Here is a 17,074-nt window from a genome sequence, read left to right as displayed (position 1 = left end):
ATGTCCACTTTACACCTGGAGAAGTTGCAGGAAGCAGAGAGAGCGGTTAACACGTGACCGCTTTGGAAGCTCCAAAGCACCTCTATATTTCATCGTCTCTGAAACTTTGCTGGGTCTGGGCACGGGTTTATTGAGCAGTGAAGGTTGCAGGGGCTCCCTGTCTTGCAGTAGTCACCCCCAGCCTAGCACACTCTAAAATTAAGGAGAGGAAGAAGTAAAGAAAAAAAAAAAAATTAAAGAGAAGGCAGCGTGGACGGAGTGGCAAATGGAAAGAGAAGAGTCGGATCTTTGCCAAGTGAGGTCTGCAGAAAAACAATGAGATCGGGAACGAGAGGGAAAAAGAGTTTCAAAGTTTCAGCATGATGGCTCTGAATGACTTCTCTGTGCTTTGTCTTTTGCCAACAAAGAGAATAAAGGGTTCAAAAAAAAAAAGTTAGAAAAGACAAGAGACATGTAAGTGGGAGAGGGTTAATGAAAAAACCATTTTCTTCCAGATTCATGCCAACTGGCGAATTTTTATTTAAAGAAACGTGTTAAGGTGTTTTCCTAATAGGCACGGTTCCGCGGGGTTTCCCCGGGTGGCTTTCGTTTTTGGACAAATGGAGCATGAAGTGCTGCTGATTGATCCCATTTCAGCAGCACTGCCAGGAAAGGCCGCCCCATCTGCTATAAATTGCATGTTTTCCACCCCTTAACAGCCAATGTTCTGGGATGTTGAAAACCTCAAATACGTTTAAATACAGAAGCAAACACCAAAGAGGGGGGCTGAAGTGCTAAGCCACTTACTTGCTTTAGCACTGAAAACTCTGGGTTTGCCTGGACCGCAGGAGGGTGAAATTGGGGTGTCTGTGTGTGTGTGTGTGTGATTCTCACTTGCCCTCCATATTTATTAAATAAGATAAATATTCAAGACTTTATAAAAAGCACTGTCTCTCATAATGTGTGACAAGGATGGATTCTTACCCTAAATTTCCAGTGGACTTTGTATGCTTGCATGTAATTAGAAGGAGTAAACTAATACACTATCAAACAATGATGATTTCAAGCCATGAGAACATGTGAAAAGTTCCAATTTAATAAATTTGAAAGAAAGCTTGCGATCACTTTCCCAATTAAAAAGGAAAAGATCAGTAATATTAAAAGTCTATACCAGTTTTTGCTAGAGAATAAAAGCATTTTCATATTGACAGATACCTATAAAATTAAATATATGTTGGTGTTTATTTTCTAATTAACACAGTGACTCCAGTTATGAGAACTTTTGCATGAGATAAATTCATTACGTATTTCTACTGAAGACACAGTACAAAGAAAAAGAAAAAGAAAACAGAAATGAAACCCCTATGATTTGAATCAAAACAAATTGTTTTTCTGTAGCAATAAGAGACCTTTCAAAGTTAAAGCTTACTATTATGAAGAGAGGGTTTACTAAATATTTTTATTCCATAAGCAAGTATGTAAGTGGGGAATTAATTTTGCTTGGAAAAAAAATTTCGCTTTAACTATGACATTTCTACAAAACTAAGTACCCTCAAATTCCTTAACCAATATAGCGGTTTGCTAAACATTATTTTACATTGTTATATACACTTTCATTTAATAAAGCTCTTATGGAAAGACAGAAGATCTGAATTTGTAAAAATTTCTTCTGGTGGTCACTTTCATTAGTCCAAATTAGCAGTAAACTATTTATGGCACATTCGTTTTAATATCATTAATAATGGCAATTTATTTTCATCCTTTGAAGTCTGCCATTTTGTTGTGGTGGTGGTTTTGTTGTTTTTTTCCCCAACAACCAAAAGTTACTTGAACAAGAGCTCAAGAGCAGCTATTGAGTGGGGGTGTAATGATGCATAATTAGGTAATAATAAAATTTTTCTTAGATAATTCAAAATGGACTTGACATTAATTCTAAAAAGTCATCTATAAAGACTGTGAACAATATTAGCATATTTACAATAACTTTACCAACTCCCTCAGTGACCATTTAAAGGTACGATGTACTTGAACAGAGCAGTTTATTTTTTTAAACAAAAGATGAATAATGTACCAGATGAAATGCAAAGCAAACAATGGGTTTCTTCTCAGAAAATTACACATTTTCACAAACTTTCCGTCATTTGTCTACTGGGAAACTTCTGTACCTACCACGTTTTTAAACATTACTTGGATAATGAAAAAAGAACACTTACATGGAAATAGCTCTGCCTATTTTAGATAAAAGAGCCCCGTAAACAACAGATTGAGGGTTTCACAGCACAAACTGAATGGATTTTACATTCTCAGTTAATTAATGAGAGAATTCAGCCAAATACTTACTTTTACTCTCTGGGGACTTGAAAGAGCAAATTAAACTGATGTGTCAGCATCATGTCAATCAAAATTAAACCTTGATCCTTTGCACGTGGGTTATGACCCAGCCTCTTAGGGTCCCTGCCCCATCCTGTGGATTGATGTCTTAGGTCTTAAGAATCCATTTAAAGCTACCTTCTCTGGACGGTTATCAACCAGCCTCCCTCCAAAGCTGACTTCCTATAAACCTTCTACAACTGAACTGCTCTCTCAATCTCTTCCATCCATCTGGCTTCCCCATTTATTCCCACATTCTGGAAAGAAAAGAAAAAAAAAAAAAAGGAGAAAAGACGGGAGTAACAAGAAATGAATTTCATGCAAAACCCTGTCCTCCGGGCCACCATTTTCCTCTGTTTCGGTCTCGGTCCACATTGCTCCAGCTCATCCTCACGTCTGAAGGACAACCAGAAGCTCTGGAGGCTCACGAGAGGCTGGAAGATCGACTGGGATTAACCCCAGGCTAGAGAGGGGTGACCGTATTTTCAGCAAAAGCAGTAGAACATCTTTTTTTTTTTTTTTTTTAAAAAGGACTTCTTCAGAATTTCAGACACTTTTACTACAATACTCATCAAACCTTCTAAAGAGAAGTAAGTATCACGTGAACAAATTTTAGTTTTAAGCTCAAGTAAAGATAAATACTCTAAAATCTAGAATCCTTAAGATATAAACATTCTGAAATACATTCATTAAATACATGTTTAGTATAAAAATCTTGAAAGGAGAATCCAAGGCTGCTGCTTTCATTTTCTACAGTGTGCCAGATTCTACCCTGAGAAAACAGTAAATAGTTTGGTCGATCTCTTAATTCTTTTTAGGTGCTACTGAATGAAGTACTACAGAATCGGTTCTTTGAAAGGATTTCTTTTATCTTTAGTTAACTGTTGTGGGCAGAGCGCAGTGTTAGCCCCCGAGGATGCCCAGGAGGACAGGCCCAGCCCGGCCTCCTGGGCCCATCCAAACACACGAATCCTTCCTTCTTTCTCATTTCTTTCAACACCGCTCACTCACTGTGCAGTTCCAGAATTTTACAGATGTCATTCCATATTCTTTTTCTCTTTCATTTTGTATCCCCTAAATTTCTTCCCAAACTCTACAAAAACGGCGCTCTTTTATGAGCATTTATGAAAACTTAGCTTACTAGTGTAGATGCAAATTTTCTTTGAAAAAGAAACTTAGTTTTCAGATATGCGGTGTGGAGGCTCTCATAATGAAGTTTTCGAGTATCATTAAAAAGTCACACCAACTTTAATAAATGATAGGCACTTAGATCATTTTTCCTATGTAGGGCCAGAAAGTAATAGTTCTGGTTTGTGGGCCCATATGGTCTCTGTTGCAACTGCTAAACTCTCCCCTTGTAGCATGAAAGCAGTAATAGATGATGCAAACAAATGAACAAGGCTGTTTTCCAATAAAACTTTACTCTGGGCATGGCCAAGGAGGCCTAGTTTGCTGATGCCTGGTGACCTGGAGAAATGCTAATAATTTAGAGGTGGTGAATTACACCAATGGAAGTATTTTAAAAATTTATGAGATAGATTGGTGACAGTACAAACACACTGGTAAAGGTCTCAGAGATACTGACCCAAGAATAATTTTTTTTAAAAATAACTTTTGACTCGCCATAGCCCAAGAAACCCTGGCCAACATATCCAACGGAGTGTTTGTAAATAAAATATATGATAAAGCAATGCACCTTATGAAACTGCTCTTCTATCTGCTAGACCAATGTGGTAAACACATGCTCAGGGCACCTATGTAGGAAATGTGATTAACGCACATTAGCAAATCAGATCTGTTCCCATGGCATCTGGCATCATGTGCGACCTCATATGCAAGGAGAGTGACGATGTTTGGACAGCCATTCAGAAGGCGCTAAACCCTGGCCCTTAGGTGACCAGGAAATTCTCCTTCCAAAATCAGATCTTAAAATATTCCATTAATAACAGCTCCACTATGATACCTAGCTTTACATTATAGAAACAAAAGAGCAGAGTCACCATTGAGTTTTTGCCTAGAGAGGAGGAGCTGCCATGGTTGATTTGCCCGAGATGGAATCTGATGGCTTTGTGACCTCACGCTGCTCTGCTCTCTCCTCTCATGTCGTGGCCCCACCCACCCATCTCGATACCTTTCGAGTTTCTCAGAATGTGTTCCCCCTCCTCTCTAGGCCTGGCCTTTGTTGTCCCACGTTTCTGGGAAGGTTCTTCTCCAATGTCCTTGTTGGGTTAACCACCTCCCACCTTACAGGGCTCAGCTCAGACCTCTGTTCTTCCAAGAAGCCACCTCCTTCTACCCCCGAGGCACCGCCTGCTGAATGGCTGTGGCCCAAAACTTATTAGTGCCTGGGATAGGACCCATACCCATGTTATTTCCCCCTTTACCCTTAGCACTTGGCAGGCTGTCTGATATATGATGTGCTCTGTATTTGTTGAATAAAATGAACAAAGGATTATCTGCGATACAACAAAACTCAAGATTAAAATGTCCAAATTATAAAGCCAGTGTTTTTTTGCTAATGAACTAAATCTTTGGCCGTCTCTATTTCCTCCTCTATGTAAGAAAGGAATGGAAATATATTTACTAGGTAACACCCAGATTGAAAAGTTCATGATTCTATTCACGTGAAGAAAACAAGGGCTAAATTACTTTTCCCCCCTCTGCAACAGGCGTATATTTAAGCTATCCTCTTTAGTCCACAGGCAGTTAATGTGCTGACGTAGCATTCTTTCTGACCTTCTGTTCCTGTCGCTCTCCATTAATCCCACGGCATTTTAATGTTTTAATTCAACACATAATTTTACCATATCAGTCAGCCAAACCTGCTCAAGTTTCACTTGCCATGATAGCTTTTAACCTCTTCTTCATTACCATAATTCTATGTTTTATATTACAGACTGGTCAGCTTTTAACTTAAATGCAAGGGGCAGAAAAGAGCGTTACAGTTTTAAAAGCTGTAAATCTTAGAGGCTAAGGAAGGAGGCGAACAGGAAGAAAACGGTGAATGTGTCAAGCCTGGCTGTAAAAGCAGATGGACGACACGGAATGCAATCTGTCCAGAGAAAGAGTCCAGCCCTGAGTTTCCACAGCATGGGAGTCACTAATAAACCGGCAGAATGTCAGAGTCACTTTCTAAGGCACCCTGTGGGACTGAGGGGTGAGACTCTGAGGCCGTCCAGTTAAAATGGGTTTGAGCATTCTCATTTTTAAATTCTTCAAGCTAAATAAGGTCTAGACTACAGTATAACAAATTAATCTCTAGCATCACCTTGAAATGTAATATATACTTCCAGAAAGTGATATGATTATTTTGAAAGGGTACAGGTTGACCATAGGGCAGTCTATAAGTTAGAGTCTATAATTTATATTCTCGCCATTTTGTTTAACAGTTGGAGCAGGTTAATCTTAGCTTTATTTCTTACTCCCCTCCCCAAAATTTCACTGTCTCTGGGTGACTGATAGACTCTAAGATCAGAGACTGTCTTTTTTTTTTGCTCATTAATAAACTCTAGAGTTAATAGACACTATTGTCCCGGGGGGTGTTGGAACTGCTCAACCACCTTCGTCTCACCAGCCCTGACGTCCTCAGGAGTTACCTGTGGGCTCAGGTGCGTCATGATGTGGGATTTCACAAAGCTCCAAAGGACTCCGGAGAACCTGGACAAGGCTGGCTATCCGTGGTCCAGGTAGGACCATGTTTTAACTGCCACTAAGCTAGCAACCCACCAACGACAATGTGATTTTTTTCACATAACTGACCAGTATTCCAGCTTTTCATCCACAGCTATAAAACCCAGTATTGTTCAGACTAACTTACACTGTTTGGTCCTTCAGTCAGCGAACATCCTTCCCACCATGTCTTCAAAGAAATTCACTAGTCTCTTCTTTTAAAAAATATTTAAAATGTCTATACTATTTTGAAAAAAATGCTAAATTTTACTAGTCATATTTCATGTACTTAAATGGCATGATTTCAGTTGCAAATGTCGTGAGGATCTAAGGTAACCATATGGAAAAATTTCACAATTCATAGTAATAATGAAATCTACCAGTGGAGTGCTCAGAAATGCGTAGGTATCAAACAGACATTGTTGCTGATAGTCACGGTGACTCTGCCTGTTGGCCAGAGACCCCATCGCACAGGCAGGGAACCAGATTCCACCAGGAGTTCATTGCCCAAGGTCACACGGCTCACATGCCATGTGGTTACCAGCAAGCTCAGGACGTCCAGCTCAGAGGCTGCTGTTCCTTCCTTCATGTGAAACCGCCTACGAGGGGAAGTGTCACTGACGAGAGTTTCCTTAGAGGCCATGGAGAGTTTTAAATTCTTAGCATTGGCATTACACGGAAAGAAAATATGAGACAGGACTTGGGAGCTGGGTGTAACTCGTTCACACGGTCAAAAGTAATCCTAATACAAAAAGGCATTTCCGACAGTTGGGAGATAAAACAACCGAGTCTTAGAATTATAACAACGAAAATAAAAAAATAAAATGAGGGAAAAAAATTTAAAATAAGAAGAAATAGTAAGGAACTGGTCTGCAATATGCATATGCCAGCACAATCTTTCCTTTCACTCTGAGAAGCAGTAAATATATTAGGGTGGGTCTCACCCCACCTGGAAGTTTGGTGCCGAGTACGGCCGTGTAACCAGCTCCCAAGAGATGCTTTTGTTACTTTTTGTACCTCAGGAGAGGAAAAAGGAAAAGGATACCCACTCCCGACCCCCCACCCCCCAAAAAAGTCCTTTAAAAATCCATGAAGAGGAAGGACGGAATAGATACGAGGGCAGGCATACTTCTCAGTTACAAACAGGAAATAGGTAAAATAATAAATGAATACCCAAATGACAAAACATGGAATGGAAGGGACATCTTAAATTAGTTTTTGTGTCTGTGCAGAGACTTAACACTCATTGGGAAGAGCACTTCCTATTATGAGAAAGAAACATGACAGCACGATGACATGTGAAATGAAGAGGGCATTATTCTTTGTACCAACTAAAATAAAACGTTGGCCATTCATCACTGGAGGTCCAAACTCCCCCATTCAGATAACGCCTCGGGACATGGAGTTCTCTGCGTTCACACATTTACATAACTTGTCCTTGCTCCATGTGCTAGCACAGAGTTTCTCATCCTCCTACCAGTGGGTGCTGGCAGGGCACTGCTCTGTCACAGCGGTGACAAGGGTCAGGAGTACTGAGAAGCGTCTGAGGTGTCTCAGTTACCCTGTGTACATGGAGAAGGCAGAGATGAGACTAAACTAGAAATCTGACAGGTAATATTTGTGAAATGCTGGGCCACAGTCAGACCTCTCGCATGAGCTGGAGTGTCGCATGATCTCGTTTGCTACCGGAAACCAGAAAGCTGAGGCAGTCCAGTTAAAATGGGTTTGAGCATTCTCATTCTTAAATTCTTCAATGGCAGACAGCCAATGAAGCCACGACTGCTCCTTGCAAAGCAATGCGACCAGGGCTATGACACGTGGAGGACGAAGTGCCGAGGTGTCCACTGATGTCAGAGCTGCTCTCCTAGGGGGTGTCTGCACATGCGTGATGGAGTGTGGATGTGCTGTGTTTCTTTGGGTGTATCTTCCACACAATAATTGGGGAAAGTTACCAGGGTCAGGTTGGTGACAGCCAAATGTAGGGAACATTCTGCAATATGGCAGACAGTTCCATGCAACAGGCGTCTCTGTGAAGAAGCATGAGAGGGATGGCCCGTGAATTCCAAACTCCCCACGCATCTCTCTCTCTCAGGATGAGTCACTGAGGTGGGATGGGGTGACGCCAGCAGGAAGAGCTAACGCGGTGTGAAGCAGACACTGTGCTAAGTATTTCACAGAGAAAAGGCTCTGCACGAGATCCCGGGTTATTTGGGGCTCATCCCACTTCAGCCTCGAAATTCTATGTTCATTAAAAAAAATATATCACTTTTCTAGGCCTCTGCATTTCCTCATCTATAAAAAAGGAGTTTTTTTCGATCTGTAGTTTTCAGCAATAAAACTCTCCCTTCACATGGAGCCCTAATGGGTAAAAGCTGAGATGATGCTCTGGCCCGAGGGGGGTTTCAGGAGACCCCACATTCTCCAAGGGGTGATCGGAGGCATCTCCCTGAATTCGGGCTTCCAGAGAACTTGGTTTGAGAAAAATGACGAGCAATTGTTGAAAGCCCTTTAAACGCTTCTGTTCTAAATTTAAGATTTGTGGACAAACCGTATATGGGAGGAATGAAAGGCCGAGACCTGGCGGAAGGAACTCCGAGCTTGGAAACACGGAATCCCGCCGCTCTGAAGCCGTCTGTAAACCTCCCGCGCTCCATTTGCTCATCTCTAAAATGAGAAGGAGGCTGCTGACTTGCAGGCTGTTCAGGTCAGAGATGATGTCTGCTCCCACCGGCACTTCCTTCGTGCTCACTGTGAGCCAGCCACGGTGCAGGCACAATCTCATCGAACGGTTTTCTTACTACAACCCTAGAAGGAAGCTGTAATACTCGTAGCACTGTCCGTGATATATGAATCGATTACGTTGAGAGAGTCCAAAGTAAAAGCAATGAAAGAAAAATAGACCCGGCCTCAATAGGTTTCATTATGGTTTGACACAAAGTTCATCAACGACGTTGAAAATTTTTCCATTATTTCGGGACACCTAGCTTCATATTGTTACTAAATTATACAGTAGTTCGCTAAGCAGCAAAACCAAAATTACAAGGTCCTTTGGAAATGTATATAAACACGTACAATTATCTTGTTTCAATCAATACTAAATGACGTTTACCAATTAAAAAGCATATATTTTCCCTAGGTTCAGGTCCAGCTTACTTCTAGCTCCTTGGGGTGAAAACATGAGGTTTTAATCTAAGCCCCACAGATAAAGACCAGCCTCCCGCAGAAACGAGTCGCACGACCCGGCTCCCAGCGTGTAGAAAGCAGAGTGGACTCACGTGCCCAGACGCTCCTCGTGCTTTTTGCTGTCCTTTCCCCACACTTCAATGTCCAAGATGCCCATCCTGTCAGAGAAGTAGTGAAAGTCAAACTCTTCCCGCCACTGCGGATTTGCACTCTTACACAGTGTCTAGAAAACATGCGGTTATAATATTTATTTTCTTTCAATGCCATTCGTCGCTACAGCAGCTACACATTAATTTCATTTCTAAACTGCGGCAGAGAGTGATGACGTGCCTGTCTGTCCCTTACAATGTTAAACTTTCCTTTTTTGGGAAAAAAAGGGACTTCCAAGTTTGGGGCAAAGCATCACGACTCTTTTAGCCGACCCCCAGATTCAATCATTTATCCACCAAGTTAAAAAAAGAAACCATAAGTTACATATACATAGATACACATATAATATATATGACAAATCTCAGTAGATATTTTACAGTTGTCCTATCACAGAAAATACTATTAATTGGTTAATCAAATTCAAGTGACATTTTTATTGGCACATTCATTCAGCACTGGCTTAAGAACTATATAAATTAATAGTTTGGGGTCTTAACATCTGTCGGATGCATTACACAAGAAACCCATAACTTATACATTGCTGCTTGTTTTTAAACCCAAGTTTACTGGGTCCAGTCTCTAGAGGGAGAGAAAGACTAGGAAATTCCACTGCAGCCAAATTTAAAAATTAACGAGATGGTCTGAAAACTCCACAAGTGGTTTTGTGTTCTCCGAGAGTGATTCCAAACTGCTTGTGTGTTTGATTCACTGTCAGGATTTTCATTTTTGTTTCATTTACACAGAGATTTAAATGGTGAATAACAAGCGAGCAGAAATGCTGGCCACTGAGTATCAGGCTCTAAGGGCACAGCATCAACTATTAAATCTTAGCGCCAGCCATTACTGCATGAATAAAAAGGGACAAGTCGGACCTCAGCTGCAGCCAACATCATGTAACATCATTTAAGCTGTTTTTCACATTGGGCTTAATATATCAGATCACAGAATTTAGAAACCATGAAGGAAAAAGAAACTATTAGACCACAAATTAAATGCAATATCCCCCAAGGGGGAATGTAGCAGACACTGGACTAATTCTACACTTCTCCTTAGTCCAGAGGGCTAAATGTGCCTGGCGGTGAATAATTTTTCTATAAATCCTTAGCCTGACCCCGGCTGGCTAAATGAATCTTAGTGGAGGGTTGTGGTAACCCTGAGCTCACTCTCTGTGAGGTATGGCCCGAAACTAGCTGGTTAAAATAATTATCTGCCTCATATTTCTGCCGTAACTCACCCTCAGTGTTTCACATCCTTTATAAACAGTTTGTCAGTGTGAGCTTCAATTCTCTAGTCCTTGTGTTAGAGTAAAAGACAGTTCGTATTTGATTTTGCGCTAAAAACTGTACGGCAGAGACAGCCTCTTAGCTCCCTAAATCATCTTCCAACTTGTCTGCATCTGTTGTGTCTTCTACACGGGAAAGCCCGAACTGCAACTATTCTTGGGTCTATTTTCAAAATCTTCCACTGATGTTTTTTTATTATGTGGCTTTTGGCAAGTGACTTCACTTTCAAGTACCCTCGTTCCCTCAATCCATAAAACATGGGAAATACTCCTGTCTGACAGTTATGTAAAACTAATTAATTACCATGGTTTGGAGACTATGGTTTTTGAAATAAAAACCACACCAAATTACTAAGATTAAAAAATAAATGGAATTTGGATTGGCGGAATAAGATGACTGATTTTTAAAGACAGCTAAAAATGCTATTACTTTTCTTCAAAACAAATCACTTTCAATACTTTAGCTTTTTTTTTTATCATAGCAAAAATACAGGAACACTAGAAGTCTATTTTTTGTGTAAATACTAACAAATAAGAAAAAGCAAACTATATAATTTTGAAAATATTTTTAGTTATCTTAAATATTGCAATCCAAATATTACATATATAACACTTTTATTTTTGTTGGATTTAGAAAACATTTAGTTATCCTTTCCCGCATTTTACAAAACAAAGTTTGCTTACTTATTTTCGAAATGGAAATAAATCATGCATTCAAATCTATTACTTAATAAGCTTTCTCTAGCTCTAATTCCTGCATTAAAGTACGCTAAGCAATCAAATACCCATGTTAATTGACTGCATCTGTACAATTATTTTGTTTTCTGGGATAATCCCAATATAGTTAAGAGGGTTAAAATAAATTACTTCTAGTCTCGTGAAATTTAGAGTGGGAAATATTTTTTCTCTTTTTTTTAAATTGACTGTTAAGGATACCGTCCTCCTTAAATTGACAGAACTTACCTTACTTTTATACCTCTGATCTCCCAGTTTTAACTGGACAAACATCTCTGTCATGTTTCCTCCTGAGACATTCTTTCCTTCCAACAAAGTTATGCTTATAATCCCGTTCCAGAGTTGGTTCTTTTTCAAGGAGTCTGAGAGTCGTAGGTGGCGTATCAAAGAGGACTAGGCAAAAAATAAAGATGACAGATCAACTTGCTGATAATTCTTGAGTGCGACCTTGGTAATCACAGGCATTCCAGCTTTCAATATTTGATTATGAAGAGCACTCCCTGCCTGGCGACAGTGTTATTATTCTTCATTGGTTGTGAAAACCTGCAATCACAGTTTATGCGATTTCCTTCTCAAGAGCTGAATGTGTAGCAATGTAGGGAAGGATGAACGTGAGCACCATTTGCATTTGGCGCTGGCCTGTACTCCCCCCCCAGAGCTCTCCTAGAAACACTTCGACTGGGCCTTTGGTTATTTTAATGGTAGGAAGGGAAGAAAGGCATTCTGGGAAATAGAGCTATAGGAACAAAGCACTGCTTTGCAGGGAGACGAAATACCTCTGGGCATTTAGAAAGAATGGATTTGAATGTATCCTCCGCGCTGGCATCTGTCCCCACTTCTCTTTATTCCTCGGGCTACTACTAAAAAGCTCACACGACTGTGAGGTCCACAGCTCCAGAAAGAGCCTGCCTGAGATCAGCCGGCCAGCCAGAGGAGCTCTGCGGACCTCGGGGGTGGAAAGGGTGTTATAAAGTGCACAGCACAGTTCCTGGAACCCAGCAGGGGCTCAGTAGCTGTTAACTTATTTTTTCCTTTTCTAAATTCTATAACTCATGTCCACTCACACACCCCTTAAACAGAATACAAAAAGAAAGGCAAACATCCCCTATTGTTAAATTGTAAAGAGGATGAGCAGACTTTATTTTTCATTTCCACTTGTAAATTTCAAACACACAAAGATAGAGAGAATAGGGTAACAAATCTCCATGTGCTCGTTCACCAGATTCAACATTCGGCCAATCTTATTTCATCTATCCTTCAGCTGGTTTTTTGTTTTGTTTTTTTTTTCCTAGTTGAAATATCTAAAAGCAAAATCCATATTTGTTTCTATGTAAGTGCCATGCCATGATCATATTCAACAGAAGTCGTCATAATTCCCTAATATCGTTAAATACCCAGCACATGTTCACATCTCCCTGACAGTCTCAACAATATCTTTTTATGGTTAGTTTGTTTGACTGAGGATCCCAATACGAGCCACACATGCTGCATTTAGTTGGAGGAGTTCATTTACGTTCTCCATTCAATAAGTGAAATGGCACAAGCATAGACTGCTTTATTGGAAGGAGAAATAAATGGACTGAAGAATGTAAATGGCACCGAGCATCACAGTAAAGCAATGAATTTCCAACACTATATATTCATTCCTGTCACCTGCTCAATATATCTTTGAGATCGTTTAGACACCAATTTGCTTGGACACCAGTTAGTCACAATTCATCACATGAAACGGTACGTCAGTACCATATTAATTACATACCAGCTTATGTCATCCAATACACGTCACTCTGCCTCTCTGGGTAAACGATGGAGCAATGCCACACCAAGCGTTTGGCTGACCATTTCATAACTACCTTAAACACAATGCATTTAAAGAAATCTTTACTCCCAAACTGCACGCACACACACACGCACGCACGCACGCGCGCACACACACACAGGTTTGGGGTGAGCTGACACAGAGATGGGAGGGCAGATGAGAAAAAATTTAATTTTAAAGAGAAAAAAATAACCCTCTCCTGTGTAGAAGGTGAAAAATTCTTTCTCAACTTCCATTTACAGTTGGGTTGTGGATCTGATCTATTCCATAATGAAAGCTTATGAAGTAGTTAATGTTAAGCAATTTTGTATTTCAGAACAACACACACCATCACATTACAGACAGACACACATATAAATACATATGTGCATCTGTATTTATACATCGAAATGCGTACATATAAATGTAGACACACTTAATACATTTTATAGCTTATTAAGCACATGGGCTGAAAACTTCTATCTTTTAAAAGAAAATGAGATTTTGATTCATATGTCCTGCTGCAACTTCCTTTTTTGTTTTTTTTCTTCTTAAAGTTTGACTTGCCAACCAACAAGCTAATGCATGACCTGTCCCATGGCCATGCTTCAAAGTTCCGACAGATATATTCCTCCCTAAACACTGAAACTATTTCAAAATCCTTTTTATAAAGAAGGAGTAATGTCCACAAGGGATCAAAGGGCATCCTACAGTCTGGCAAGTGCCTAAGAAAAATGGCAGTGCTTCCATGAAATATGCCCTAAAATAATTTTGCGGCTTGGTATGTCCTAATTTCAAATCGCGTGTTTATCTTGGAAAGGCTTCTATCTAACTTGTCCATAAAACGGCCCCACTTAGCTCTATGAGCTCTGTGAAAATGGAATCCAAAGCTGGTTATTAAGGGGGCCTAGAGATAGGTTCCATATGGCGGAACAGCATGGGAGGGCAAGGCTCAGGCCTACACCAGGCGCGGCTTGGCTGGGCCTTCCAATCTGTCCGTGGACACTCGCTGCATTACACCGTAACATCTGGATTATTGCTTGTAATGTCCCTGGGAAATATCCACTTCCCATCAAAGGCTTTATCTATCTCAGTCGGACTTTGAACATTTTAGTACTCAACGCACTCGTGTTTGATGTGACAGACTTGTTCTTTGCTGTCCAAGATTTTTTCCCCCCTTACTAAACGCAGGGCTAGGAAAAGAGCAGTATTTTTTTTTTTGCACAGTTCACAGACTGAAAAGAACACAAGACCTTTATTCTACTTATTTCACCCTGAATGTCTCTGCAAAGCTCACTGTAAGGTTATATCCAGATAAAGTCGCATCTGCTCGCAGTGCATTCTGGGATATGTGTATGGGCTTTAAAGGAGTTTCTTAATTAATTTAACATTTCTCTTCCACCCTAGAGACTTGTGGTGAGGCTTCAGGGCACGGTCTGGCTGGGAGCAGCACCTGGGCCATCCCGTGCGAGCTCGGACGCAGAGCTGGGCTCTCGGAATCTTCTGTGCCCTTCAAATACTCCCTTCCTCCCCACAGTAAACAGACTGACTCCTCTGCACTCGCTCTTGTTAGCTCAATAGCTCAGGTTTTCATGTCTGTGCTGGAGCCTGTAAGTGAAATTTGTCATCTTAATGCAGCTTGGAATGTGAAAGGAGAAAAGGAAATGACCCATCAAAGGAGAAGCCCACCCCACCTGAGCTGAAACAAACAGGGAGAGATAGAGCAAAGTTTCTGGGTCCTGACCCTCATTTCTCAGCAGACATAACGGATAAAATATAGTACATCAGGGTTTTGTTATTCTTCTCCTTCTCCCAAAGGATCAGAACCTTTGACTATTTCTATGTTGATTCATTCATAGTCTCTCTCTCCCTCAGCCCACACCCCCAGCCATACCCACACTCATTCTTCTAAACAGAAAGAATGGTTTCCATTGGAAAGACACAAGTCAGTTATGAACAGTGAAAGCAAGGTGTGATATTTCACGTAGTAATACAAAGACTTTCATAAGAAGTAAACAGCTGCAAGATCGTGACAATCCCGCAGACAAGGAAGGCAGGCAAGGGAGGGGATGAGACTAGAAGAGCACGCCGTGCAGCTTCTGCCCTCGGGCACGGGATCCTCAGAAGGCCTGGAACTGCGGACAGACTCTCTAAACAGTGAGGAGACTGACCTTCCCGGGACAGGGGAATGAATCTGTACGAAATGTGGGCAGCCCAGCCACGTGCATCGTATGAGGATCGTGGCCAAGGGGCATTCTGGGGAGACAGCGACGTGGACTCCAGTGTCCCACTGCCCTGGCATGACCGTAGAGGAAAACCCAGAGATGACAGACACGTCAGCTTGGTGTCTCCTACTTGTCCTGAGCCAGGGAGAGTGGCAGAGAGGTCATGAGGAAAGGAAGATTCTGAAAGCGGGGTACGCAGTCCCGAAGCTGGGGCCTCAGCCTGCGGTCATCAAAAGCAACATTACATTTAGCTCCGCTGTGGTCCAGGACTGATGGCGCTGACCGATATCATGGGGTACGTATGCAAAGTGTTCCCTTGCATTTTGTATTACGAAATACAAAATACAAAAAAAAAAAAATCACAATTAAAAAGGGGGAGTTGAAAAAGAATTTTCACAAGATTTTTCTAGTAGGGCGTACCTACCAGGTGCCAACTACTCTGTGGGTACTTTCAATACCGTCCCGGTTCTGGAAGTATAATAGATATGCCGAGGTTGCCAAGGCATCTTATTTTAACCCTCATTCATTATTTTTCCTATGTCATTGTAAGAAATTACAACGTAGTCAGTGAAAACGAACGCATGGAAGAAATAAGCTTGTAAGTAAGTAAAATGAAGAATCAAACAAGACTGTAACTGTGTTGGCACTGCTTAGAGAAGGTAAGGAAGAACATTCGGCCCATAAAAGATTTCTCTGAAGCATTCGTTTTGAGCGTTTTCTACATGTAAAACCACTGCTTATTGTCAACAGCTTTTACAGTGGGATGTGACAAGGTCCATACATTCGTGCGGCAGGCTCCCCAGAAAACCTCCCACCAGGTAGCTTCTTTGTATCATCTGAGGAGGGGCCTGAAGGCATAAATTCTCCTAGAACTATACAAAACTCTTTGCGTAAGGATGTAAAGAAAGCCTCTTAAATTTCCCACGTGGACATGGACAGGGAAGATGAGATTTAAATTTGTAGACGAAAACTGGATCACGGTCCCAAGGATACGAATAATCTACGTGTAGAAAGATATTAGCTAGAAAAGTTTCATACCTGGTTTAATATTTTTTAATTATGAGGGAATGCCATCGCTCAATTTTTGCACTTAAAAAAAAATAAAAAATTAGGTTATGAGAAGATTTTTAAAAAATTGATAAAGTCTACAAATACCCAATGACTCTCAGGGTTCGGGACAAGGAAAATGCTTCTATTAAAACGTAAAGAAAAAAAAAAGAAAGGTCATGTGATAGAAGATTTTCTTTTTTTGCCCCGACCTCTAGGAAACTCAAGTTCAGTGTTGTGTTCATAGGCAACAGCACTCATCGCCTAGTATTTCCGGATGCACATAAGTCATCGTGCTGGCCCACCCTTCTGCCCGTGTTTCTACGTCTCTTCTTCACTCAGCATACCCTGGCACCACCCCATCTGGGACTGGGGCTACGGCAAAGCACGTGAGGCTCTTACTCTCGGGTTTCTGCAACGACAGGGCTGGCACCTGGGCCTGCGTGCCACCTTACGTTTGCACCCTGGGCACCCCACCTGCCTCGCCCTCATCCCGGCCCTACCGAAGGTTTGCTTTAGCAGTGCCGGCTCCTGGCCTACTGGGCCCACTCTTCTTCCGTCTCTAGCTTTGTCTTCTACTCTTCCGAGCACCCCACTTTACACCTTAGTCTCACCAGTGATCCTCAAACAGGAATG

The 17,074-nt window shown here is 41.2% G+C and overlaps 1 protein-coding gene across 1 annotated transcript in view; it reads right to left on the bottom strand.

Moving 5' to 3' along the window:
• Positions 1–17,074, bottom strand: part of MCTP2 (multiple C2 and transmembrane domain containing 2) — a 141,615-nt gene that overhangs the window by 85,046 nt on the left and 39,495 nt on the right. Inside the window, exons 8-9 of the mRNA XM_011357278.2 lie at positions 11,597–11,761; positions 9,294–9,424 (exon numbers count right to left, since the gene is read on the bottom strand). Of these exons, the coding sequence (XP_011355580.1) occupies positions 9,294–9,424; positions 11,597–11,761 (296 nt within the window). The remainder of the gene's footprint in view (positions 1–9,293; positions 9,425–11,596; positions 11,762–17,074) is intronic.

Source organism: Pteropus vampyrus, unplaced genomic scaffold (genome assembly GCF_000151845.1).
Source record: "Pteropus vampyrus isolate Shadow unplaced genomic scaffold, Pvam_2.0 Scaffold34, whole genome shotgun sequence".
In the NCBI taxonomy this organism is placed as follows: domain Eukaryota; kingdom Metazoa; phylum Chordata; class Mammalia; order Chiroptera; family Pteropodidae; genus Pteropus; species Pteropus vampyrus.
Note: the sequence above shows the minus strand (reverse complement) of the source record. Positions and strands in the feature narration are given on the sequence as shown.